The sequence below is a fragment of the Rousettus aegyptiacus genome, unplaced genomic scaffold (genome assembly GCF_014176215.1).
Source record: "Rousettus aegyptiacus isolate mRouAeg1 unplaced genomic scaffold, mRouAeg1.p scaffold_m13_p_3, whole genome shotgun sequence".
NCBI classification, from domain to species: domain Eukaryota; kingdom Metazoa; phylum Chordata; class Mammalia; order Chiroptera; family Pteropodidae; genus Rousettus; species Rousettus aegyptiacus.
This window is the reverse complement of record NW_023416306.1, coordinates 11,568,549-11,592,972: the sequence shown is the minus strand read 5'-3', so window position 1 is coordinate 11,592,972 and position 24,424 is coordinate 11,568,549. Positions and strand designations below refer to the sequence as shown.

Sequence of the window (24,424 nt, the reverse complement as noted above, 5' to 3'; positions counted from 1 at the left end):
CCAGGGACTTGGTTATCCAGCTTTGCCCATGGTGACAGTGGGCTCAGAGTTGGTAAAGTGACAGGTCTAAGGTCACACAGCTAGGAAGGAGTGGGTCAGGCTTTGAAACGGGGTTAAAGGGCTCCAAGTCCAGTGCCCTTTCTAGTCAAGCTCCAGAGGGAAGGGAGCCTGGCTGGAGCTTTAATGTGGCCTGACCTCCTGGGGTTTGCTCTGTGCACCCCAGAGTTACTGACTCATAAGGTAAGGAACTGACTCTTTAAGTAAAGAAAGCATAGCAACATCCAGCGAGATCCTTTTTTCCAGCTTCGTCGATGTATAATCGATAAATAAAGTTGTCAGAAGTTTTTGAGTTTTCACATTTAAGGGAGAAGGATTTGTGACTTTCACGTGGTGTTTATGTGATAGCTATAATGCCGTGATTGGTTGATCAACAGGCTCTTTGGGTGAAACCCTAGAAACTCTCCAATTAAAACGAAGAACCCAACAAGGGTGTCTGTTACTATTATTTAACGTGAAAGTTTTAGCCATTGCAGTAAGAGGTGAGGCAAGCAAGTAGTGGGAGAAAGACACTACGACTTTCTCAGGACTCTGAAATTGGAGTTTATAGTAAATACCTTATCTTATTTAATACTTGTACACCTCGATAAGTAGATATGTTATATAGTAGTAATATATTTTATACATCAGTATCGTTTCTATTTTTTTACTTCTAAAGAAGTGAAATGTCAGGTGTTTGGCGCACCTAAAATAGGGCTTTATTGGAAGATACATTAGTAAATGTTTTAAATCATCGTCTCATCCTGCTGTAAGCAGCTCGACGGGTCTGTTGACACAGGCGATGTGGGATGTCCCCAACCCCGGCCCGCGCTGCTGCTTTCCGGCAGATGAAACGGCCTTCAGCGCCTCTGTGCTCCAGCCCGCCCCGCCTTTCTGCCTTCTGCTCCATGGTTCCAACGCGAAGCCAGGGCTGCTTTCCATCTTGGTTTTACTTTCCCCGACACCCTTATCTTCTGCATCTCAAACTACTTTAAGGCCGAGTTTAAACGCCGCCTCTTCCACGAAGTCCTCCGTGCTTCACCCAATGGATCTGGAATCCTGTGTTTTCGCTGAGCTTCTCTTATGTGTCAGTTTCAATGATCTACTTAGGGATCGGTTTCCCCCATTCGGCTAAGAGTTTCTTGAGGGTAGGGTGCATATCTTACCTCCCCCTGCTTAGGGCCTGACACAGGTCTCAGTAAAGCTTTACTGAAAGAATGGCCACCTCTCTCAGTGTTTAAAGAGTCTGCGTCTCTTCCCATCAGGAACAAGCCACTAAAGGCATAGAGGAATAGCTGTCCCGAGCAGCAGCTTGTCCTGCAAACCCCTTGTTACTGCGGCACTCAGTGACCGGGGATGAGGATGTTATCGCCAGAACACCAGCTCTGAGGCAGAAGTCTCATAATGTTCGAGGCCAGACCTTCCCTTGTCATTCACACCCATCAAGGAAGCAAGTCGGTCTCCACTAGCGACAGGCCGTCGGCAGCGAGGACAAGGAAAAGGAGCCCTGACAGGTTTGTAGTCCCTTATGCATGGCAAAATGCCATCATACGACAAGGCACTAGTGCTTCATTATTGCGTTTGGACCTCGAGAAACCCTGTGAGCTGGGCGGGGTCAGGCGGTATGTGTCCCCGTTTTCCAATGAAGAGGCTGCGGCAGGATGGGGTCCCAGCTTTGGACTCAGGTCGGGTCTGGGTTTTCTGATACGTCGAGCCCACTGAGCTGTGCTGCTCCCTCGCCTCTTTTGGGAGGACTTTCTCAGAGGCTGGGCTAGGGAGCACTGGCAGGGCTGCTGGCCCATTTCACGGAGCCAACCCTGAAGGTGCGAGCAGTGACGTCGATCACAGTGGAGGAAGAGTGAGCCGCGGGGCAGGCTGGGGGCCTGACCGAGAGCTCTGAGCGGCAGCATGAAGCTTTGGGGTCTCCGGGAAGCCGGGCAAGGGTGTGAGTAGGAATTGGTTGTGTGCGGCCTCCAAGGTGCGAAGATAAACAGAGGCCGCAGCCAGGCCGAGAGGTCGGCCGCGGGGCCTGGGCCTTTCCCTCTCTCCTATTAGCATCTCCTGTGCGGTCCACAGAACCCAGGGAAGGAAGCAGGCTGGGGTGGCCCCCCTGCCCCCCACCACAGAAAGGCGAAGACTGAGACGCAGGGGGGGGGGGGTGTTCCTGCCAGCGCACCAGCACCGGACGGACGTGACCTGCAAGGCTGGCAGCGTCTTTCCAAACGTGGCCCAGTTACAACCAACTCACACGACCACACGCTTCATGAAAACTTCAAGAGAGACTTGAAAAAAAAAAAATTCTTTGATTTTATACATATTTAAAAAGACAACTTCTGCTAGTGGCTCAGAGGCCCTGATAAGCCAATGAGAGAAGTGAATACCTAGGTTGATCAGGTGACATGGGATTCTAGAAAGCAAGGAAGGCAGGGACCCCAGGCAGGGAGTGGCGAGTTTGTGCCTCCCCTTCTTCGTGCTCCTTCTGGACGCCCCCGGGAGCTCAGTGGCCTGCTTTCACCTGCAGGAGGCGAAGGGGAGTTCGGCCGGGAGGCACAGGACGCAGGGCCTGTGTGGGCCGCTGTATATGGGGGAAGCCGAGCTGCCAGGCCTGGGTGGCAGGTGCTGTGTGGGCCAGCTCAGCCCACCTGGTGCTACTAAAGGTGAGTGAGGAACCTGGAGGGCATAAGGATCCTGGATATTTCCAGAACTCCTGCAGCCCTAGGCCTCACCTGGGCCAGGAAGCCTAGACTCAGAGACTTTCTGAGCTGGAAGGAACCTTGAAGATCTTCAAATCCAACCCCCAATTTGATGCCTTCCTCTACCCCAGCATGGCCCTCTGGCTTTGCTTGTTCACCCTAAGAGATGGGGACTCAGTCCACACCTGGACAAACAGAGTTCACATTGGCACCCTGTCCCTTCCACCCCCTGCGTCTGACCTTGAGCAGGAAGACAGCAAGCATGTTTCCAGGTCTCCATGGTGACCCTACAGAGACTGTCCTATGCTCAGGTCCCACAGCTCCAGCTCACCATCCTTGCCCCAGGCCTGGTCCCCATTCCCTCCCCATCTTGGTCACAGTCCACCTCGCATTCAGGGCTGGAGTGGCTCCCGGGCCTCCAGTGTTGCATGGTCAGTGCAGAGGGAACAATCCTGCCGCCAACCTCCTTATGGATCCTCTGCCTTTGTGGGCTTAGCCCAAGGTTCTGCCACTCTAAGCTGATGGCTGCTACAGCCAGTCTGTCAGCCCTGCTCAGGTCACAGCCTATCGGTGTGCCCTGAGGCTTTGTGCACCAAGGGCAGGCCCTCGGGCATCTTGTCACACCCCCAGCCTAGGCTGGTGCTCCCTCAGGAGGCAGGTGCGGCCCACATGGCCCTGCCCGCCCTAAGCACTCGTCTCCACGATGCACTTGAGGAACATGGTGTCATCCTTCACGTAGGCATGCTTGGGCGACTGCAGCTTGCTGAGAGGGAAGAAGAGTGGGCAGCCGCTGGCCACATTGGTTTCACTCTGGGGCCGCTGGAAGGATGCAGAGCTCAGGTCGGGCCGGAAGGCATCGATGGCGTGCTCACGGTTGTTCTGGTCCAACAGCATGAAGGTGACCTGCAGGGGAAGGGCAGGAGGAGGTCAGGCCCTGAGCAGTGCACCGAGCTCTGTGTCTGCCACCTGTGTAGCCTCTTGACCCTGAGCTCGGGCTGGTTAGGAGTCAAAGAAACAATGTCAGGACCACGCCTGGTTGTCCTGTGATTAGGAATCAGCCAACAGGAAGGGGGAATTTGGATGTGACCATCAGTTTTGTTGGCTGTTGCGAGCTAAAGCCGTGACTAAGCACTGATGAGGAAGACGCACTCATAACCTGTAATGCCTTTTCCTGCTCCGAGATGTTTGATCATCAACTATGCTGAAACCTTCTGGGCAAGGTGCGGGGGCAGGAACACACAGGCCTTCCGCGGAGGGGCTGTCAATCAACCCCCGGAAACGTAAATGGAACTCGGTCTGCACAGGGCCGATGTGTGTGCCCCTAAGAAGCTAATGATCTCAGTGACACAGACCCTCTCCCCCTGCCTATGTCACTGGAATGCCCACCAGGACATGAAACGGCTTCTCATCGCCCACCACAGCAGTTCTCAGACTTGGCTGCACTTAGAATTCCCTGGGAAAGTTTAAAAAATACCAATGCTCAGGCGTCACCATTCACTGTAGTGCGACCTAGTCGTTGGTCATTTTAAAATCTCCCCAGCAGGTATGGAAACCACTGACCTACTGACTCATATCCAGACCACCATGGCACTTCCGCCCTTTCAAACATTTTTAACAGACTTCAGTTTTTAGAGCAGCTTTAAGTGCACAATAAAACTGAATGGAAAATATAGAGAGTTCCCGTACACCCCGCCCTCACACAACCTTCCATGCTATCACCACCCCGCACCTCAGTGGGGCGTGTGTTATAATCGATGAAACGACATCCACAGTTTACGTCGGGGTTCGCTCTTGGTGGTGTACATATGTATTTGGGTTTGGACATATGTATAATGACATGTACCCATCATTGTAGTATCATAGAGGATAGTTTCACGGCCCTAAAAATCCTGTTTTCTGCCTATTTATCCCTCCTTCCCCTCAACCTTTGGCAACCACGGATCTTTTTACTGTCTCCATAGTTCTGGCTTTTCCAGAATGTCGTGTAGCTGGAATCATACAGTGCGTAGCCTTTTCAGATGGGCTTCTTTCACTCAGCAGTATGAATTTAAGTTTCCTCCATATCTTTTCGTGGCCTGATAGCTCGTTTCTTTTTGCTGCTGAAAAATATTCCATGGTCTGAATGGACTGCCATTTGTTTATCCATTCACCTACTGAAGGACACCTTGGCTCTTCCAACTTTTGGCAATTATAGATAAAGCTGCTATAAATGTGCAGGTTTTTGTATGGATCTAAGTTTTCAACTTATCTGGTTAATATCAAGGAGCGTGACTGCTGGATCACAGGGGAAGAGCAGTTCAGTGTTTAAGAAACTGTCTTCTAAAGTGTCTGGACCATTTCGCAGTCCCACCAGCAATGAAGGAGAGCTCCTGCTGCTCCGCATCCCTGTCAGCATTTGGTATTGTCAGTGTTTTGGATTCTGGCGACTCTAATAGGTGTGTAGTGGCATCTGCCTCCTTCCTTTTTTCTAAAAATGCTGCCAGTTCAGGCTAGCCCCACAGCGCCTCCTCCAGGAAGTTTTCCTTATTCACCCCACCATGTGAATTTTCATTTCTACATCCCTCCTCCCAGTGGTGTTGATCAGGCATTTTTGCCCCTGGACTCATGACGCTGAAGGGAGCCTTGGCTACTAGATGTGAACTCAGCCTCCTGTTTTATAAAAGGGGAAACTGATAATGCAGAGAGGGCAAGGGATTCGCCCAGGTCGCACAGCCAGTTCATGGCTAAACCAGGACCGGGACCCCGGTTTCCCACGCCGCACCCCTGTTGCTTCCCCTGGCCCTGTACCTTGTTCCGAAAAGGCCATGGCAGCAGAGCATCGTACTCCCCTTTCATGATCACGATGAAGAGCGACAGGTGGGTCTTCTTTCCCGTCCCGTCCCCATTCAGGTAGAGCCGGAGGCACAACTTGTAGCCGTACTTGGCAGTGTAGAAAGCTGAAATGTGGAAGCCAGAGTCAGCATAGAGGCAGCTGCAAAGTGCTGGCCTTCGCTGATGAAGGCACTGGGACCAGCGGTTAGGCATGCCCAAGGTCACTGGCTCGAAACTAAGAAATGTGGGATTGGGGCCCAGCATTCTTCTAGGTTATATACAGTCAAAAAGGACCTGGATCTCGGAGATCATCTAGCCCAGTGGCTGTCAACTGGCCATTGGAACCACAGATTGCCGGGTCAACCAATCACACCACCCCCAGAGTTTCTGACTCAGTAGTGCTGGGTGAGGACTGAGAATGTGCATGGCTAACAGGGGATGGTGGTGCTGTTGGCTCTGGGACCACAATTTTGATTTAACCAAACTGCATTTTGCAGTTGGGAAGCTGAGCCCAGCGAGGGGAAGTGGCTGGCCTCAGAGTGTGCTGAGGGCAGAGCCAGGGTTAGGGGCCAGGCCTTCTACCTCCCAACACTGACTTCTTTCTGCTGCCCTGGGCCAAGAGGCTGGGGACTCTGGGAGGCTGGGGGAGAGTGAGGCGGCTCCCAGCTCTGCTGGGCACCCTTGGCAAAGGCCCCTAAGGGATGAATCATCCCCTGGTGACTAAGCACAAGAGCCTGCGGGTTCTTTCTTGGGGCAGCTGAAAGGGCCATGCCGTGTGGGTTCCCATGGCTGTCACCACAAGGGCCCCTCTGGGAGGGGTGAGTGGGGACAGGGTGTGGTGGGGCAGGCAGGAAGGGGTGGAGGAGGGACAATCTGATTCATCTCTGTCCCTTACGTCTTCTTGGTGGATGGAATAGGAAGCCAGAGACAATGCTTGCTTTGTGCTTCTCTGGAAAGAAGTGAGGAGGAAAAGCCTGCGAGCTGGAGGTGAGGCCACCCCATGAAGGGGGCTGCCCCTGCTCCCGAGGAAAGGCGCCTGGCTTTCGGACCCAGCCCTGCTGTGTGGTATGGAGCAAACTCTGACACCTCTCGTCATGCCAACCCTGTCGGTCCTGGGTGCATCAGGGGAGCTGATGGAATGGAAAGGCATGAGTTTGGGGCCAAGGCAAGAGGTCATTCAAGGCATCGTCGGCAGAAATCCTCCTTAATGACCCACCTATTTCGTTAGATGCACAAGAATGAGGCGAAAGGAAGAGCATACAGGTCTGAGCATTTTGTGACAAATGTACACACTGTTATACAAACAGACATCAATTAATTAAGGGAAACATCTACAAAATAACTACGTTACACAGGACACTGTGCCCGGCCCTGGGGCCCCAGAAATGAATAACAACTGCCCTGATTTATACAAGACTCCCCAGTGCGCTGCCCATGACCATCCGTCTAGTTCTCCACTTGTCTGATTTCAGACCACTGAGGGAAGGGCCCCATGGGACTCACCTGTGAGAGTCATCCTCCGTACCCTCTCAACTGCACTTTCTTTCACATCCGACGCCCAAGCAAAGTCAGTAACAATTTTACTCCTATCTGCAGAGTGTGACTAACACTCGGGGAGGTGGACGGTGTGCCCGGTTCAAACGGCACACGCGCTATGGGGCTGATCCAGACGACTACCTCCCCTGCGCTCCCGGCATGGCAGGTGGCCTGAATGGACACTGGCCTAACTGGACACAGCATGGCTGTCATATGGCTGCTCCCCCTGCTTGTTTCCTGGGCTCAGTGGGGCCTGCCGCCCGCAGCAGGTCTCTGTGCCCCTAGAGACGTGTTACCTGGGGAGAAGAGGCTGACAGTCCTGCCACAGGCAGATTCGTGGCACCGCCTGGTGACATTGGTGATCTTCCACAGGAAGGTGCCATCGAAGGAGGCCTCCTCCATGAGGCGCAAGCTCTGCTCCAGCTTGCTCAGGGCCTGGTCTTTCTGGGCCAGGGTGTGCTGCAGTTCCATCACCTGTGGGGAAGCCCATTCAGCCAGGGACACTAGCCCCAGCCTGGGGGTGGGGTGGCGACTGGGAGATATGGAGACAGATCTGCTCCAGAATACTCCTTCCTGACCATGCCTCCCTCAGGCACGTCCATCTGCCTCTGAACACACTGTCCCTCCTGCCTGGAATTCCTCTTCCTTCCTCTCCAGCTCCTATTCACCCTTCAGGAATCGGGCTCACACAGCCCGTCCTCTGGGGGGGCTTCGGCCCCTGCCCTGGCTCAGCTGCTCTGGCTCTCGCTTCCTCTCATTCTTACAGGGGCCCTCCAGCAGCTTTATGGAAGCAGTTAGGATCCTGCCTTTCCTGCCTGATAGACAGACGGCGTCCCTTACCGAGGGCTGGGGAGCTTGTTTTTCCTCTGTGCCCACGCCTTGCACCGTGCCTGGTGTGTAAGAGTAGAGCTGGGAAGTTTGTTGATGAACTAAAGGCACAGTTGCTGCCCCCTGAGAGCCCACCTTCTGACTGGGGCGAGGGTCGCATACATGAAGGCTTTACTCGGCCACTTGAACCCAGCGCCGGGGTCTTCTATAGATTTATCCTTGGGTGTGCTCCGGTAGGGAAGTCAGGAATAGAAGTGAGTGTTCTTAAAAAAATTTTTTTTTTTTTTTTTTTTTTAAAGAAACTGAATCCCTAAGTTTACTGATGAGAAAGTTGAAGTTCTGACAGGGAAGGTGACTTGCTCAGACCTATGCAGCACATTCATGGTAGAGCTGCAACTAAAATCCAGGCCTAACTCAACATGAGACAGTGATGTAATGTTGCCGGTAAAAAAAAAGAAAAGAAAAAGAAAAGGGGAAAAAAGCAGTATTAACATGGCGATTGGTTATATTAAGAAAAGTATAAGCTCTGGAACAAAGGAGGGATCGTCCTGCTCAAACAAAAACTGTCAGATGGGTGGATTATCTGGTGTTGGTCTGGGACCACCACCCTTCTGAGACTGGGCCAGAGCATATAACAACAGCATGAAATCGCATGCTGGGGTGAAAGGGTGCAGGTACTGGGGGCGTTTAGCCTAATCACTGGCTGCTTCCATGGGGATGAGAAGGCAGATCTGTTTTGTGGACCGGGAGGAGCAGGGCCCGGAACAATGCAGGGAAGACGCAGAGAGACCGATTTCAGTTTAGTATAAGGAAGCACTTGCTAATAGTGAAGAATGTCCAGCAATGGAGTGAGCTGCTCGGGGAGGGAGTGTCCTGTTACAGGGGAAATTCGAATAAAGGAAATGAAGCACTAGGTGTGGGGTGGGGGGATGGGGGGAGGTGGGATTGAACTTGACTATAACTTATGACTCAGTGTTCCTCCCGGAAGGTCTTGGGACACAGGAGACTTTGATGGGGGTGAGACTGCTCTGAGCAGGAAGAATGGACAGGAAGAAGGCTGGGCTACTGCTCGGGAGACGAGATGGGGCGGAGGGGACCCCCTGAGCCAGGCTTGAAGGTGCCCTTGCCCCCCCACGCTCACCCTCTGTTCCAAGCTCAGGATGTGCTCACGGTCCAGCTGGCTCTGGTGGATGGAGGCGGCCAGGGCCAGGTGGGAGGCCTCCACCTCCTTGTTGAGGACAGCGACAATGTTCTCGAACACGCGCAGCTTCCCCTCCAGGTCGGCCAAGAGCTTCTCCTTCATGAAGTGCTGCAGGGCCAGCTCCTCCTGGCTCTCCGAGCAGGGTGCCCGGTAGCAGTCCACCTCCAGGTCGCCAGCCACCTCCACAGCCGCCTGCAGCTGCAGGTCGGACAGATTCTGCTCCAGGGCCATGGGCCCGGACTCCAAGCCAGAGCCCAGCCGGGCCTTCCACTGTTTCATGAACTCCAACAGCAGGTTCAGGTGGGTGGCCTGAGAGGTGACCTCGTGCTCCTGAATGAACTTTGGGCTCCCCTGCCGAGACAGTAGGGCTGGTCAGTGAAAACGGAGAAGGCGGAGGGAGTCCCAGGGAGCAGTGGAGGGTCTTGCCACCAAAAGTTCCCAGAGAAAGTCAGATCCATTCACCCAGCAAAAGGGAATTTGCTTTGCGTGCAGCGAGAGGGTTCGGAGGAGAACCCTGACCTCAGGCAGGCCCACCGCGAGCCACGTGCCTCCCAGCTCGACAGCGACAATCCTGCCCTGTCTTTGAGCACGGTGGTGATTTGGAACCATGGAGAGAGGCACAGTGGGCAGAGGGGGGGTGGTGTCATTTTAGTGATGCCACAATGTTAAGATGAGATCTTAAGAACTTCCCTGAGTATAGAAATGACTTACTAGTAAGAAAGTCGTAATTGTAAGGGACATGCAGAGGACTAGCTTGAGGTTGGGGGAAAATCTTGGAGGAGCTGACGTGGGGAGACTCAGTGGTCTAGGGCTGTAGGAGACAGATGTCCTTTTTCACAGTCAGATGCTTACCTTGAAGGAGCAGCCAACACCCGCGAAGGGGCACCCAACTCCATCGGCAGCCACCTCGGGGTGATCCTGGAAATAATAACACGCCGCTGAATGTTTGGGGAGTCCCAGGAACAACCGCTGGGGCTCTCTGCAAAGCACCAGGGTCCAAAAGGGCATGAGCTGGGCTGGGCCCCATGACTTGGCACATGCCGTTCCTTTTGCCTGGCTGACCCTTTCCCACCCTTCAAGCCTCAGCCCTTCGGTGGCCCTCCTTCAAAACTGGGATCAGGGCCCCTGCCGTGATCCTGGGCAGAGCTGTTACTTCCGTCAGGACGCGATCCACACAGCCCCCTCATCACCATTCATCTCTGGTTGTCCCCACTGGTCTGGAAGTTCCGTGAGGGTCACAGCTGTGTTCCTGGTGCTCAGGGCAAGGCCTGGCACAGAGGAGACACCTGGGGCATGCTGGTTGCACCAGTGACACCTTCCTCCTCCGGAAATCCTCGGGACACTCTGCACAATTGCCATCTGCTTACTTCCTTGGCAACCCATGCTAGACTGCGGTGTGCCTGCCCTGCCCTGTTCTCCTTTTCCGGATGATGCACAGCCCGAGGGCGGGGACACAGCAGGGTCTCAGTACTCAGTAGCACCTTGACACTGCCCTTAAGCTACTTATAGGTCCAAGGAGTTTACAAAACGCTTTCAGGGCCCTGATTCTTCCTCGGCCCCTAAGGACTCTGTGGGGAAGACAAGGCAGGTTTTTTGTTCTCATTTTACAGATGAAGAAACAGGCTCACGGAGGGGAAGGGATTTGCCCCAGAGGGAACAGCAAGGAAGCAGCGTAGCCACAGGGTTGTTCTCACCCCGCATCACTACAGTTGATCCCTGAGCAATGCGGCTTTGAACTACACAGGTCCACTTGTGCAAGGATTTTTTTTCGGTAAGTATCTGTATTGTTTTTCGTCCATGGTTGGGAGTCTGTGGATGCAGAGGGCCGACTGTATGTGGCGATCTATGCCATTTTATACAGGGGACTTGGACATCCGCAGACTTTGGTATCCAGGGAAGATACTAGAATCAATCCCCGTGGATACCAAGGGACAACTTTAATAGTTAAGTTTTGGGGGAGTCAAAAGTTATACATGAATCCTCTACTACGTGAGGGATCAGTGCCCCTAACCCCCACATTATTCAAGGGTCAACTGTATCTCTCGTCAAGAGGAAGCCCGTGGGGGACCGGGAAAAAATTATTTCTAAAATATTGATCTGGAAAGGGCTTATATTCAGAATATATAAAGAACTCTTACAATTTAGTAATAAGAAGACAAACAACCTAATAAAAATGGATGAAATACTGAACAGATACTTCATAAAAGGGGATGTATAAATGACAAGTCTATGAAAAGATGCAGAACCTCCCTAGTCATCAGAGATATGCAAACTATAATGAAATACCATTATCTACGCGCTAGATGGCTGAAATTATAAAAGAATGACAATACCAAGTTTTGATGAGGATGCGGACGAACTGGAACATACGAGTGTTGCTTGTGGGAATGCAAAATAATATAGCCACTTTGGGGGGAAAAAAAAAACTATGGAAGTATCTCATAAAGTTAAATCGTGCTTACAAAGTGACTTATAAGTTGCTTATAAGTTACAAACAAACCATGTTTATCAAGTTATCATACAAGCCACATATTCTACTCCTAGGAATTTACCCAAGAGAAACTGAAACATATGTTTATGTGTGTATGTGAGTGTTCCTGGCAGCTGTATTCATAATTGCTCCAAACTGGAAGCAACCCAAATATCCATCATCTGGTGAATGGATAAACACATTGGTTTTTTTTTTTTTTTTTTTAGAACATTACTCAACAATCAGAGGGACTAAAAGACTATGCGCAATAACATGGAGGAACCTCGAAAACATTATGCTAAATGAAAGAAATCAAACACAAAAGACTACTTACGATGATTCCATTCTTGTGAGATTCTGGAAAAGGCAAAACTATAGTGACAGAAAGCAGACCAGTGGATGCTCGAGGGCACAAGAAAGGGTTTTCTGGTGCAGAAAAGAAACATTTGCCATCTTGACTGCAGTGTTCACATGGTTATATAAATTTACTGGCATTCATCAAACTGTGCATTTAAAATGAATGAATTTTTTTTTCCTATAAATAATACCTTGATTTTAAAAGAACTTTGTTGTTGTTTTTAAGAATAACCTAATGAGGTAAAATGAAGGGAGATTTGGATGAATAAAAGGGGACAACGGAGGTCTTTGGAGCTGGGCAAATACAAAGCTACACTAGTTATTATTTTTTAAAAGTAAAATAAGCGAGAGCTGTGGGCTTAATGAGTATGGTTGGTTTGGGATACAGAATACAGCCCAGCAAAGGACCAACCCCTCTTCGCCACGCTACCCCGGGCTTTAAGCACAAGTTGTTCCCAACGAAGAATAAAAAACAGATGTTTTATCGGGGGTGGTTAGAGGGCAGCCTTGGCAGAGAGACCGAGCTGGCGTTGGGAAGTGTGCAGTGACGCAGCCTCGCCTCGCAGGTGGCTTCCCGACCTGTGGGAACAAGGGAGGGCCTGACGCTAGGGGTAGACCTGGTTCCAGGGGAACGGACTAATGGACCCTCTCAGGCTCTAAAACTCCCTCCAAGCCCACAACGTGAACTCTCTGCGGTTCTAAGCTGGAAGTGAGAATCACAGGAGGGGTGAAAAGGTGGAAGAGATACGAGGCTGGAAGTCCAGAATCCCCCGCGGGTGGAAGGGCACGTGTCCTTTAGGCAGCTGAGCCTTACTGGTGTGTCGATGCAGGGCAAAGCCCGCTGCTTGGGTGGCGAGTGCTCTGTGAATGCTGGGCTCACCTCTGTCTGTTATGATGTGTGGATGGCTATGGAATGTGACCAGTCTCCGATGGCTGACACAGGAGGGACAGGAGTGGTCTTCGGAGGCCTCGGTGGCCAGCCAGGCTGCCCACAGTCCCGTCATCAGTTAATCAGTCACTAATTCCACAGAGCGCCACAGGCGTTAAGGGGGTGGCTGCCAGCCTGCCAGGGTGCAGAGCCCACTTTGGTCACTTCACATACTAGCTGTGTGGCCCTGGGAGAGTATTAACCTCTCCATATCTTAACTTTCCTCCTCTGCGAAAAGGGTATAATAGTACCCCGCCCCCCCCCCATGGAGTTACAGTGAGTACTAAATGAGATAATACATGGAAATTCTGGTATTAGTTACCTATTGCTGCTATAACAAAATACCACAAACTTAATGGCTTAAAACAACCCAAATTTATTCTTACAGTTCTGTAGGTCAGAAGTCCTAATATCAAGGTGTCGGCAGGATTGCGTTCCTTCCGGAGGCTCTAGGGGAGAATGTTTCATTTTTTCTAGTTTCTAGAGGCCGTCCGCAGTCCTTGGCTCACGGCCCTTTCCACTATCTTCAAAGCCAGCAGCACAGCATCTTCATGTCCCTCTTATGAGGACCCTTGTGATTACACTAGACTCGCCTAGATAATCCAGGATAGTTTCTCCATCTTAAGATCCTTAATTTAATGACATCTGCAAAGCCCCTTTTGCCGTTGTTATGGGCTAAGTTGTACCTCTCCAAATTCATGTGTTGAAACACTAACCCCAAGAACATGACTGTATTTGGAGATGGGGGGGTCTTTAAGTAGGTAATTACATTAAGATGAGGTCATCAGGGTGGGCCCTAAAACAATAGAACTTGTGTCCTTATAAGAGAATATTTGGACACAGACGTACAGAGGGCAGACAACGAGAAGACCAAGGAAGAAGACGGCATTGGCATCTACAAGCCAAGGAGAGAGGCCTCAGCAGAAACTGATCCTGTCTTGAACTTCTTGCCTCCAAAACTGCGAGAAAATATACGTCTGTTGTTCAAGCCATCTAGTCTGTGGTACTTGGTTACAGCAGCCCAAACAGACTTACATAGCCATAGAAGGCAACATATTCACAGGTTCCAGGGATCAACACGGGGACATCTTTGGGGAACATCATTCTGCCTAACGTAGTGTTCAATAAATGTTAGTCATCGTCGTCGTCATCATCATCATCATCATAATCATCATCATCATCATCATCATCATCATCATCATCATCATCATTAGTGGTGGTGATATTCCTGTGGATTAAGCACTACCTTTTCCTCCCTTAGTGGCTGTCACATACATGCATCATTTAATCCTCACGTCTCAGACTCTTAATAACGAATTCTATAAAACCCCATTTTCCCATTGGATTTCCTCAGGTGGGTGAGGAACATCTCTAACTGTATTTGTATTTTTACAGGACCAAAGTATTTTTGCATGCTATCTCTCGGGATGCCTGCAATCATCCCTTGAGGCAGGCAGACAGTGAGACGACCTCCACCTTAACACAGATGGGAAAACTGGGGGACTGGCTCGCTTGAAGCAACACCAGGCTTGCACACTTGAGGAGTTGGCTGAATGGAAAAGCCAAAGCTCAGGGATGAGCAGTGACTTGCAGGAGGCAGTGCGAGTTCGGGGCGGAGGCAAGGTAGAGGCCGGGGGCCTGGAGTCCTTGTCCGGGGTCCTTCCTCCGCATCAGGGAGCCCTCCCTCGACCAAAGGGTAGCCTCGTCTGAAGGCCAGAGGCTGAGGGGACAGGAGAGGGATCCAGGCTGGGGTTGCAGAGGAAGGCTGGGGCATCAGTCCTAGGCCAAGCCTGGTGTACCTCTGGTGCCACAAGCGGCCCCGTGAGTGGTCTCATTGCCTCAAGCTGCTAAAAATAAAATTTGCAGTGGATTTTCTTCTGAGGAGGAAACAGAAACAGAGAAAACAAAATCCCAGCCCTAAGGGAACACTTGTCCTTTTGTCTGCGTCTGGGAAGTCTGAGGGTGTGTGGTATTCCCAGACACCCTGCTGCTTACCCGGGCCCTTTATGACAGGCTCAGCAGAGGGTTCCATCGAGAGGCACCCCCACTCGGGGACCTACAGGCCTCAGAGAACGGGAGCCAAGAGCATGAGAGTCACCTCTGAGAAGCCCCTGCACAGGACAGAGGGTCTGTAGTGTGCCAGGCCCTGCCCGTACCACTGTGCTGGGCGCAAAGACTGCCTGAGGTCTCGGGTGCCTGGAGGGGCCATTTCTGCTCAGGTTTCAGCTGGTGCTGTGACACGGCAGACCCAGTCAGTCTGCCTCTGCCTGCCACGTCCCTCCCTCCTCTGTGCCTAGGCCAGTTTCCTCTCTGGCAACCTCGGCTCAGCTCAACTGCCACCTCCTCTGAGAAGCCCTGCCTGAGTCTCCTAGTTGAAAGTAGTTTTGCCCATTCCTGTTTCTCCATAGCACTTGGTGGTATTCCAGCACTTAAGGCTGACTATGTTATTTAAGCCGGCATCAAACATTTGGAGGCAGCAGAGGAGAAAATGCCTAGGAGGCAGCAGTCCGAGCCTGGCTTTTCAGTCCCCTTGCTGTATGACTTTGGTCCAGGCACACCTCCTCACGGAGCCTCGACATAACGCCTGGTGGTGAAAGAGGGGTATCGCCACCGCCTGCGAGACAGGATGTCACAGGGTCAGTGAAGTTACAGATAAGACTGTCCAATCCAGAAGTATAGGGGTTCAGGGGTTCATTTTTAGGCATCACACGTCAAAGGACAGAGACATGCATAGACACTGAGGACAGACTCAAGAGGGATGTGGTCAGCACCTTTCTTCAAAGGCAGGACTTCCTCAGGGGACAGGACGCTGACCGACTTGACTTCTGTGGCCTTAAGAGAGACAGACTTCAGCACAGTACACAGGAAAACAGCACCAGAGTACCCTGTGGTGTAAGCGGCTGGTCATGGAGTACTGAGTTCCCCATCACTGGAAGGACGTGCCGCCTGGCAGGAATCCCACACGGAACGGAAATTAGACTAGACAGCTTGACTTCCTATCATTTTCTGATGCTAGAGTAAGTTAAGGCACCATTGAAAGCCATTGGCGGCAGATGCCAGTTTGCTTTTGACCTTGAGTGGCCTGAAAGGGAAGAAAGTCCTAGAAACGATCCCATTCACAAGGGCGCAGGCAGACAGAACTGAATGTTATTTTCCAGCCACCGGCTCCTCTGCTACTTCATCGCCACTTCTACGGGAAGGCCATTCCAGGCACGAACCAAGCCTCTAACTAGGTCAACGGTAACCTTTTAATATCTGCTTCTTATATTACCTAACGGGTCCATGACTCCGAGGACTTCTTGGAGAGATAATAATCTAGTGAAGTCAGGGGATGAGGACAGGCCGATCAGCAGATGGCATAGAAAGTGTTTGCAAGGACGGTTTGTTTAGCTCAGCCGGTCTCTGGCCCGGCCCCTCCGCGCACTTCCATGGCCCAGGTTTACCACCAGGTGCACAGACATCGCAATTACCACATACGAAAGTGTTGACTTATAATCAGCTGCTTTCCTTTGGTCAAAAGTCCCCCAAAGTTCCCATCAGGGTCAGGAGCTGGAGGAGTCCCTGGTCTTTCCACAATGTGGCTTTGTGCAGGGCTCAGACCACTGGCTCACGCCGCTCCTCCCAGCTTTCCGCTGGGGGTGCGGCAATGCCTACATCAGGCGGGAAGCCGGGGGTGAGAAAGGAACCGGTACTGCTGGGAGGTCTGCCTGCCCCCAAACGCAAGCAGCGACCCTCCCACCCCGGAGCGCCTGCAATGCTACCAGCAGAGATGCTTCATTTGGTTTAAGGAAGCAAGCTGCAAACTGTGCTCTGCTGGGCCCAGGAAGCCCCAGAGTCCTCAAGGGCTGGGGTAAGAAAAAGAAGTGGGGTCACTAAGAGCACAGGGGTCTGGGCTCCCCTTTAATCAAAGCATTTCCACTGTCATCTGATTTCACATGAATGAAGATGAAAAAATTAAAACTACTGGATTAAGAACTATTACAATACCTCTGATCTATATGACCCAAGATTTATTAAAAAAAAATGTGTATTAATTTTGTTAAGAGGAGAACCTAAAACAAGTTAAAAACAGCAGTCCTGGAGCATTCGAGCAGGTGGGGGCCTCAGGGAGCCTCTAGCCCGTGCCTTTCCTTGTGCAGGTGGAGCACGGTGGTCAGAGTTATGAGTCTGCGCTACTCAGGTCTCATGCTTGGTCCACAAAGACGCCCAAGCAGGGAGGCTCAGGAAGTCACTCCATGGATCAGGTTATGCCATTGGCTCTCACCACGCTGCGGAGTAAAATTCTAGGAAATACACTGGATCCTTACTATTATTCCTTTAAGGGCCTACAGGGGAGGATTGATTAGGGGATGGGAGAGCCCTCAAAATCAACCCTGTGTGGGGCAGGAGATCCCTCCAAGTCTCTGAAGGAGAGGAGCTCGAGCAGAGAAGGGAGGAGGAGGCTTGTCGGCCTCTGGTTCCCATGGGTGGGAGGGAGAGCCGCCCTGCCAGCCATTGACCGGTAATCTGGACATCACGGGTCCTGGAAAGGCCTGGAAGAGCCAACTTAGCTTCTTCATTTTACAGACAAAGAAACAGGCACAGGAGTCATCTCCGCCACGCAATGAATTTTACAGAGCCATCCCTGGACACTAGACACCAAGCTCCTGACCCCTGGGCTGTGGCAAGAGAGAGCTTTGGCTGCAAGGAGCCGGGCGCCTCACAGTGAGGACAGTGAGGGTGGCTGAGCAGTGAGACCCTCGTCACTGGAAAGTTGTACACTGAGATTTCCCAGTGAGCGTCAGCGAACACATGTAACACGAAGGGCTTAGATTCAGAGCAGCGATTCTTACAGCTTTAGATTCATGGATCGATACAATTTTTTTTTTTAATTGGAAGATTAACACAAAGATTGCTATCTGTTAATTTTACCAAGTAAAGGCCTTATCAAAAATTCTACCATTTACTACCGCTATTATTTCATTTATACAAAAACATATACAGGAAGAGCACGATCTCAGGATGAAGGTTGATTCTATAAATGGAAAGAACTTAGCTTTCAAGAAACAAGTCACTACAATTGTCCTGTTTTTATCATCATTTTATCATGAACCAGTGGGAATGGACCAGTTCTGGTCAGCATGCGGAAATCCCTGGGCTCTACAGGTGACCTGTGAGGGGCCTTCCAACACAGAGGGCCAGGGTTCTGTGCCACGAGGCCTGAGGATGTCTCTTTGGCCTTTCACACTTCCGAAGCTTTCTCTTATTCCTAGGTAGGACGCAGCTTGGCGGAGCCTGAGATGGGAGCCATTGCCTCTTCCTGTCTGAGGGCAAACAGGGGCAGGAAGAGCTATCTAGATCAAGAGTTAGCTAACTTTTTCTGCAAAGGGCCAGAGAGTAAATAGTTTGGGCTTTGAATCCTCTGTTTCAACTTAAAGCAGCCACACACAATGCATGAATGAGCAGATGTGGCCATGTACCGATACAATTTTATTTGTGGACACAGAAGTTTAAATTTCATATAATTTTCATGTGCCACAAAATATAATTCTCGATTTTTATAACCACGTAAAATATAAATAAAAAAACATCGTTAGCTCATGGGCTATAAGAAAACAGGTGGCCGGCTGGATTCGGCACGTAGGCCGTAGTTTGCAGACCCCTGGCCCAGACTGTTGGTCTCATGCTGAATCTGTTACAAATCAGCCAGGTGGCTTTGGGCAAGTGGCTTCACAAATGTGTTTGTCAGTCTCCTTACTGCTTAAAAATCAAATCCAGTCTAGACCCAAGACAGGGTCTGAGCAAAAAGCTGCCTAAGTAGCCTCGACCTTGACAAAGGAAGAAAAGGGACGAATGTCCTTTCTTGGCTATGCCAACGTACCTTCTCCTGAGACAGAAGGCTTCCTGGGCTCACAGATTGGGGGTCATGTCCTCTGCATTTGGGACAGATCCGATCCTCGCCGTTCCTGGGGACACATGAACAAATTTGGCTGAATGAGGTGTTCCCAACTCCCTGGGACCAACCTCCATCCTGATAGCGCCAAAAGCCTTGCCCAGCTAATATCGATGAGCAAGCAGGCCCATAATCCCAGATTTACCATTCCCAAACCTTAAAAAGCACTGGCACCCAAGGTCTTCCTGTAGTTTGCAGTGAGCTTCTTTGGCAGCCAAACCCGACACCTGACTTTGAGTGACTGGAGGCTATTATAGCAAGAGATTGTGGATGTGTGGCTACGTTTGCTCTTCTCAGCTTCCTCTATTTGGTTCTGGGCTCTTAGTTTTAGTAATTACAGAGGACTGTGGCCGATTAGAATAAAAGAGACTCAGAGAACACCTAGCCTGAGGTTCTTAACCAGGACTATCAGACTCTGACCAGGTGACACATGGGCCTATGGGCTTTTACAAAGCTCCCCGGGGATTCTGATCCACAGGCAGAGCCACTGGTCAGGCCCGTTTTACAGAGAAAAGAAATGAGGCCTCAGAGGACGTATGGATTGGCCAAGGGTAGAGGTGGTCAGGGGCAGGGCTGGGCCTCTTCAACATCCAGTCAGCTCCTGCCCCAGCTCTGCCAGGTTTTGGAAAAATGGGAGGGGAGCCGACAGGCCCAGTGAAAAAGCCTGAGTGAGATAAATCCAGAACGGCCAGCCACACTCTGACCTCCCCACTCCCACGACCTCGCCTTTCCACGACCTCGACCTCTCCCCTCCCTCTCACAGCCTCCCCCTGCGTCAAAGCATTCAAACTTCTCGGACTGGCCTGATTCAGTTTCTCCATCTTAAGCTGTAAAGCCCCAAACAAAGGTCATGCTGGGGGCACATGGCAGTTAAGGAGCACATGTGCCAGGAATCGGGCCTGAGGCAAGTTGACCTCATGTCTCCATTAGGCCTCACTGTCCTCATCTGTAAAATGGGATAATAAGAGTATCCACGTTTCCAAGGCTCTTCTGAAGACCAAAGGAAAGAGGGCCTGGCATACAGTAGGCACACAATAGTTGTTTGCGGTGGGATGCTGATGATTGTATTGATGTCACATCTCTCTGCGTTATTTATATTTTAAATATACACATGTTTTTTGTATTATATAATATATGATGCATATTACACATGGATTTTTATATAAGTATATATTTATATATAAATACATACATATTCATATTACTTATACATATATAAATATATCGCCTATAAATACATACATATATAAATATAAATGTCTTTGTTCCCTTTAAAAGTGTTCTCAGCAAACAGTACAAGGTGATGGGTGATATTGTGGAAGGAGATGTAGATATATTTGTATAGCAGTTCATCATTTACTAAGGAAGTTTACATTCGTTATTATAAGAACTTTTTGGAACATTATTCATTGGGCCTCAAAATAATCCTGGGAGACAGAAAATAGCTTCACAGGCATCTTACAGACAAAGAAGCCAAACTCTGCACCCAGCCACACACTAAGCAAAGAGCTCAGCTAAGCCCGAGGCTCCGCTTCGCCCTGCACAGCCTTCGGCTGCGGCAGCTGACATCTGTCTGTGGCTACTTCTCCTTCCAGCTATAGTCAAGACGGACAGTGTCAGGGACTGCAAGAAAAGGGTGTGGAAACTAAGGCCCAGAGAGCTGAAGTCACCTGCCCAGAGCCACCAGTTCCTCTCACCCTTGCTTCCCATCAGGGGTCCCTCCCTGGTACCTTCTTCATACCCACCCTTTGCTCCTCGACCCCTCACCTCACGTTCTCAGAGAGACAGGCAGTGCAGCAGAGGGCCCTGGGCTCTGATGGGTCCTGGCAGACGGTGGGGGGACATCCAAAGGGAAACTCGTTCTCATCGGGGGCTGGGCGGGGGCTGCTGGCCGAGCCAGAGGCCATCCTGGGGTTGCTCGCTGGCCAAGAGGGCCGACTAAGCTCCTCTGGGGAGGGGACCAGACCCGTGGAGTCTGTGCTGAGAGAAGAGGTGAATTCTGGTGTGGACTCCCCTCTCCTCCCCTCCGTGAGCAGGAGTCTGATGACTTTATCTTCTCACTGGCTTGTGTGGTTCAACGTCACAGCTGAGTCACAGCAGGATGGGGCAGGAATTACCCTTTGTGGTGAAAAAAATCCCCTGGATGCTGATAGAAGGCTCTAGGAGTGTCCATTCTTCAGAGTGAGAGAGAGCAAGAAAACGAGTCAGAGAGAAAAAAAACTGTGTCACGGACTTTCAGGAACCAGTCAGTTCCCCTCTCGGAGAACCTCAGGCTGCTATTGGTTTCCTCTACCTCCTCCCCTGGGGGACATCACAGAGAGACACCAGCTGTGGCGACTTGTCTATGTTCTCTGAGACTCTGGAGGAGCCTGGACTTCTCAGTGGGAGTGCTCACCACCCAGGTGGAAATCCCCAGGGTTCTGATGGCAGGTCCAAAAATGCAAGTTCCAGGAGCGTTAGCTCTGTCCAGCGTCTCAGGTAAAAGTCACTTCCTCACAGTGGTTCTTGGTTACCCCATCTGAAAAAAAAACAGAAGCAACAGATGGTCCTCAGGGCTCCTCTAATCTCTGAGATTCTGGGACCCTTGGCCAAGGCAACCAGAGGCAGCAAGAGGCCTCCGGTGGTACAGCCCCGACTGTGGCATTCTTCATCAGTCACGATGACAACGCGGGGCCCTCCCCTCCTTTCAAGTCCAAGTCCTCAGAACCATACACCGCTCAGGGCCCTCCTCCCATGGCCCCACTCAGGAAGTCATAGGTGGCAACACACCCGCATCAGGCAGCACTGCTTCTCAGCCCTGATCAGAACAAAGCTCTAAACAAACACGAGGCCACAGAGAGTTATTCTCAAAGGCCGAGTGAGACACAGATCCACTGTTGTGTGGGAATTATGGCTCCTGGAGCGTCTACTATAGGTTGGGCAACATTTTCCTTCCTATTCCTTAGAGCAGCCAGCCTGCTGGGAATTCTGGGGCTGTGTATAGGCGCAGAGAAGCAAGACCTCTGGTCCAAAGTCACACAGCCCCTGGTGGTGGAGCAGGATTTGCACTAAGTGTGTGGGACTCCAAACTCTGTGTCTCCACCCATACCAGAGAGACAAAAGCAAGCCCACGTGGGGAAGTCTACAGAGGCTAGGAAGGAGGCCAGAGCATCCAGCCTTTGTTTTCTCACTTACGCAAAGGAAAAGATGACCCCTCCAGATCGGCCATGCTGAGCCATTACTAAGGTTTTATAAACTTTCATAGTGGTTTCAAATCATGGGCTTTAAGGTCTGACAGATTTGAGTTGGGATCCTCAATCATGGACATTTACTAGCTCTGCATGGTGGGACAAGGTCTTTAACGTCTCTGAACCTCAGTTTCTGCATCTGTAAAATGGAGATAATAATGATACCTACTTCACCTGACTGCTGTGATGACTAAATGAGGTTGTGGGTGCAAAGTGTGGCAAGGTGCACAGTCCAAGTGAGGTGCTTGAAAGGCTTTGACATTGTATCCTGACGACGGCCACAGCCCTTCCAGCTCAAGATCAGAGGAAAGGATTTCAATGGTAAATTACGCGTATATAGTGTTCTCACAACCGTCAGCTTTACTTGAGCTTCACAAGTGGGCAACGCAGGTCAGATGTTGTCCTCTGACCCCAGATAAGTTCAAATGCCCACCTTCCCTGAAGCAGGAGTGGGGCTGCCAGGGACTGCTGGCAAAGAGGGCATGGTACCATGGCACTGCAGTGTGAATCAGGACCTCCGCCCTCACCTGGGCCAGCCCTGGCTGGCCTGGCCCTGTCGGCAAATGACCTTGAGGCCTACTTCAAAGAAAAGTCTATCAGAAAGGCACTCCCTTCACCGCATACCCCAAAGGCGCAAACTTCTCTGTGGCCTCCCCCCTATTTCCGCCTTCCCTTGGTTTGGCACTAACAGGCACCCAAGACTTCTCTCTCCACCCAGGTTCTGGGTCTACTTCTCCCTACTCCCTTTCCATTCACCTCTGTCTTTGATGCCTCCCTCTCTACCAGCTCCTTCCCATCAGCATGAAAACAAGCCCGAGCTGCTCAAACAATAAAAGTGAAAAACAGTAGGTGCTTTTAGTGCTGTGTTTAGTACTTTCATAGGCACCATCTCATCTAACCCTATGAAGCATTATCCCTATTTTACAGATGAGGGAACTGAGGCACGAGGTTCCTTGCTTTGCTCAAGACGAGTGGGGATTCCTGAACCCAGACACTGTTCCTAACCACGCATGGCTTTAGCATGCTCTTCACCCTCATCCCCAACTCCTCTTCCACCCGCACCCCTTCTTCACGTTAACGAAACTTCTGGAAAAGATTGTCCACACAGGCGCTCCGACTCCTCACTTGAATCTCCAGAAACATCCCCCGGAGATTCTCAGTGTCCAAGTCGCCACACGCCCAGGGTCTGTCTCTGTTTCTAGCCAACCAGTCTTCTGGCCAGCACCTAACAAGACTCTTGGCCCCTCCTTTCGAATTCCTTTCCTCCCCCGGGCTTCCCGCACCCCAGCGGTAACACGCCCCGCCCCCTCCCGCCCTCCCACTTCCCTGGCTGCTCCTCATCGTCTCCTTGACCCCTTTCTATTCCACTCTGAACCTCCATTGCTCCCATCTCCATGTCTCCACTCGTGGGGACCTGCCCACGTGGAGTCTCTCTGCATCGCGCACCCCGCGTCTCTCCAGCCTTCCATTTGCTTTCGGGCGTACCTGGAGCAGACCCCAGTTCCCCTGGGAGTCTCCGTAGGCCCCCCCGGGGTTGGGTTGGGCGCCCGGCTTTGAGATCCCATGCGTCCCCCAGCACCGGCCCAGCCCCCTGCCTCCCCGCTCGGTGATGTCAGATTGCCTGTGTGACCCCCCACACCCGTTCGTGCACGCCCCTCCCCGAAGGAAGGCGACTGTGGTCTAGCTACCGCCGCCTGTCCAGCTGCGTGCGCGGGGAGCAGCGCCCGCGACTATTCAAGGATGAGCGAGGGTGCCCCGAGGGTGCCCGGGCGCCTGCAGGAAGGACTTGGCAGTGGGTCTCGGGTGGGTTCTGCCGCCCGGATCCCAGGTCCCCGCCGTGCGCAGCGAGGCCTGCACTTGGCGAGCCCTCCAGCGAGCTGGAGCTGGGGACTCCGGGGACGCGAGCGCGGGGGCGGGCGCCGGGGCGCAGCCCGCACGCCGTCCCGGGGTGGGGTGGGGTGGGGTGGGGGCGGGGTGCTGCGGGGCAGGGGCGGGGTCCAGTGCAACCAACCTCGGCGCCGCCGCCGCCGCCGCCTCCCCGCGGCCCGGCGGGAGCTTCCGGTGGGGCGCCGCGGACGGGGCCCGGGCGGCGGAAGCCGGGGCGGCCCGGGGCGGGTCCCTGCAGCCCGCGCCGGCACCGGCGGCCGCCCTGGGGGCGGAGCGAGCGCTGCCCTGGCGGGGAAACTGAGGCCCAGGCCGGGGTCTCCGGCGTCGCGTGCTCTGTTCTCCCGTTGGGGACGGACAGGCTCCCATTCCGCTCCTGCCCCGCACCGTGTTCCTGGCACATATGAAAGGCTCAGTAGAGGGTTCGCAGAGTCGGCGAACGCAGCCCTGGGATTTGAGCCCTCTCCCTCGTCTCCTGCCTGCATCCCCGCCTGAGGATGGGGGGTGAGCAGTGTCGGAAC

General features: G+C 52.0%; 1 protein-coding gene across 7 annotated transcripts; it reads right to left on the bottom strand.

The window, feature by feature from the left end:
• Positions 1-732: 732 nt before the first annotated feature.
• On the bottom strand, positions 733-24,101 carry TRAF1 (TNF receptor associated factor 1). Of its 7 annotated transcripts, none has more exons than XM_036239483.1 (9): positions 23,708-23,907; positions 21,967-22,158; positions 20,560-21,310; positions 18,721-18,805; positions 9,958-10,023; positions 9,046-9,456; positions 7,373-7,550; positions 5,517-5,665; positions 733-3,632 (listed from the first exon to the last, which is right to left on the bottom strand). In XM_036239483.1, the coding sequence occupies exons 3-9, from the start codon at positions 20,697-20,699 to the stop codon at positions 3,414-3,416; spliced, it is 1,248 nt and encodes a 415-aa protein (XP_036095376.1). In that variant the 5' UTR covers positions 20,700-21,310; positions 21,967-22,158; positions 23,708-23,907; the 3' UTR covers positions 733-3,413. The 7 variants fall into 7 exon arrangements, with proteins under 7 accessions (XP_036095376.1, XP_036095377.1, XP_036095381.1 ...); XM_036239484.1 differs by lacking the exon at positions 23,708-23,907 and adding an exon at positions 23,505-23,519; XM_036239488.1 differs by lacking the exon at positions 23,708-23,907 and having other exon boundaries at positions 20,560-20,966; positions 21,188-21,310; positions 21,967-23,113.
• Between the last annotated feature and the right edge of the window lie 323 nt (positions 24,102-24,424).

What these genes read in the sequence shown, in the direction of transcription:
- TRAF1 (XM_036239485.1), bottom strand. Translation starts at nt 20,699, where the DNA reads ATGGCCTCTGGCTCGGCCAGCAGCCCCCGCCCAGCCCCCGATGAGAAC. An exon ending in GTGTTGGCTGCTCCTTCAAG is followed by an intron (nt 9,457 to 9,957) that starts GTAAGCATCTGA and finishes CTGTCTCGGCAG; the next exon opens with GGGAGCCCAAAGTTCATTCA. An exon ending in TCCTGAGCTTGGAACAGAGG is followed by an intron (nt 7,551 to 9,045) that starts GTGAGCGTGGGG and finishes GCTTCCCCACAG; the next exon opens with GTGATGGAACTGCAGCACAC.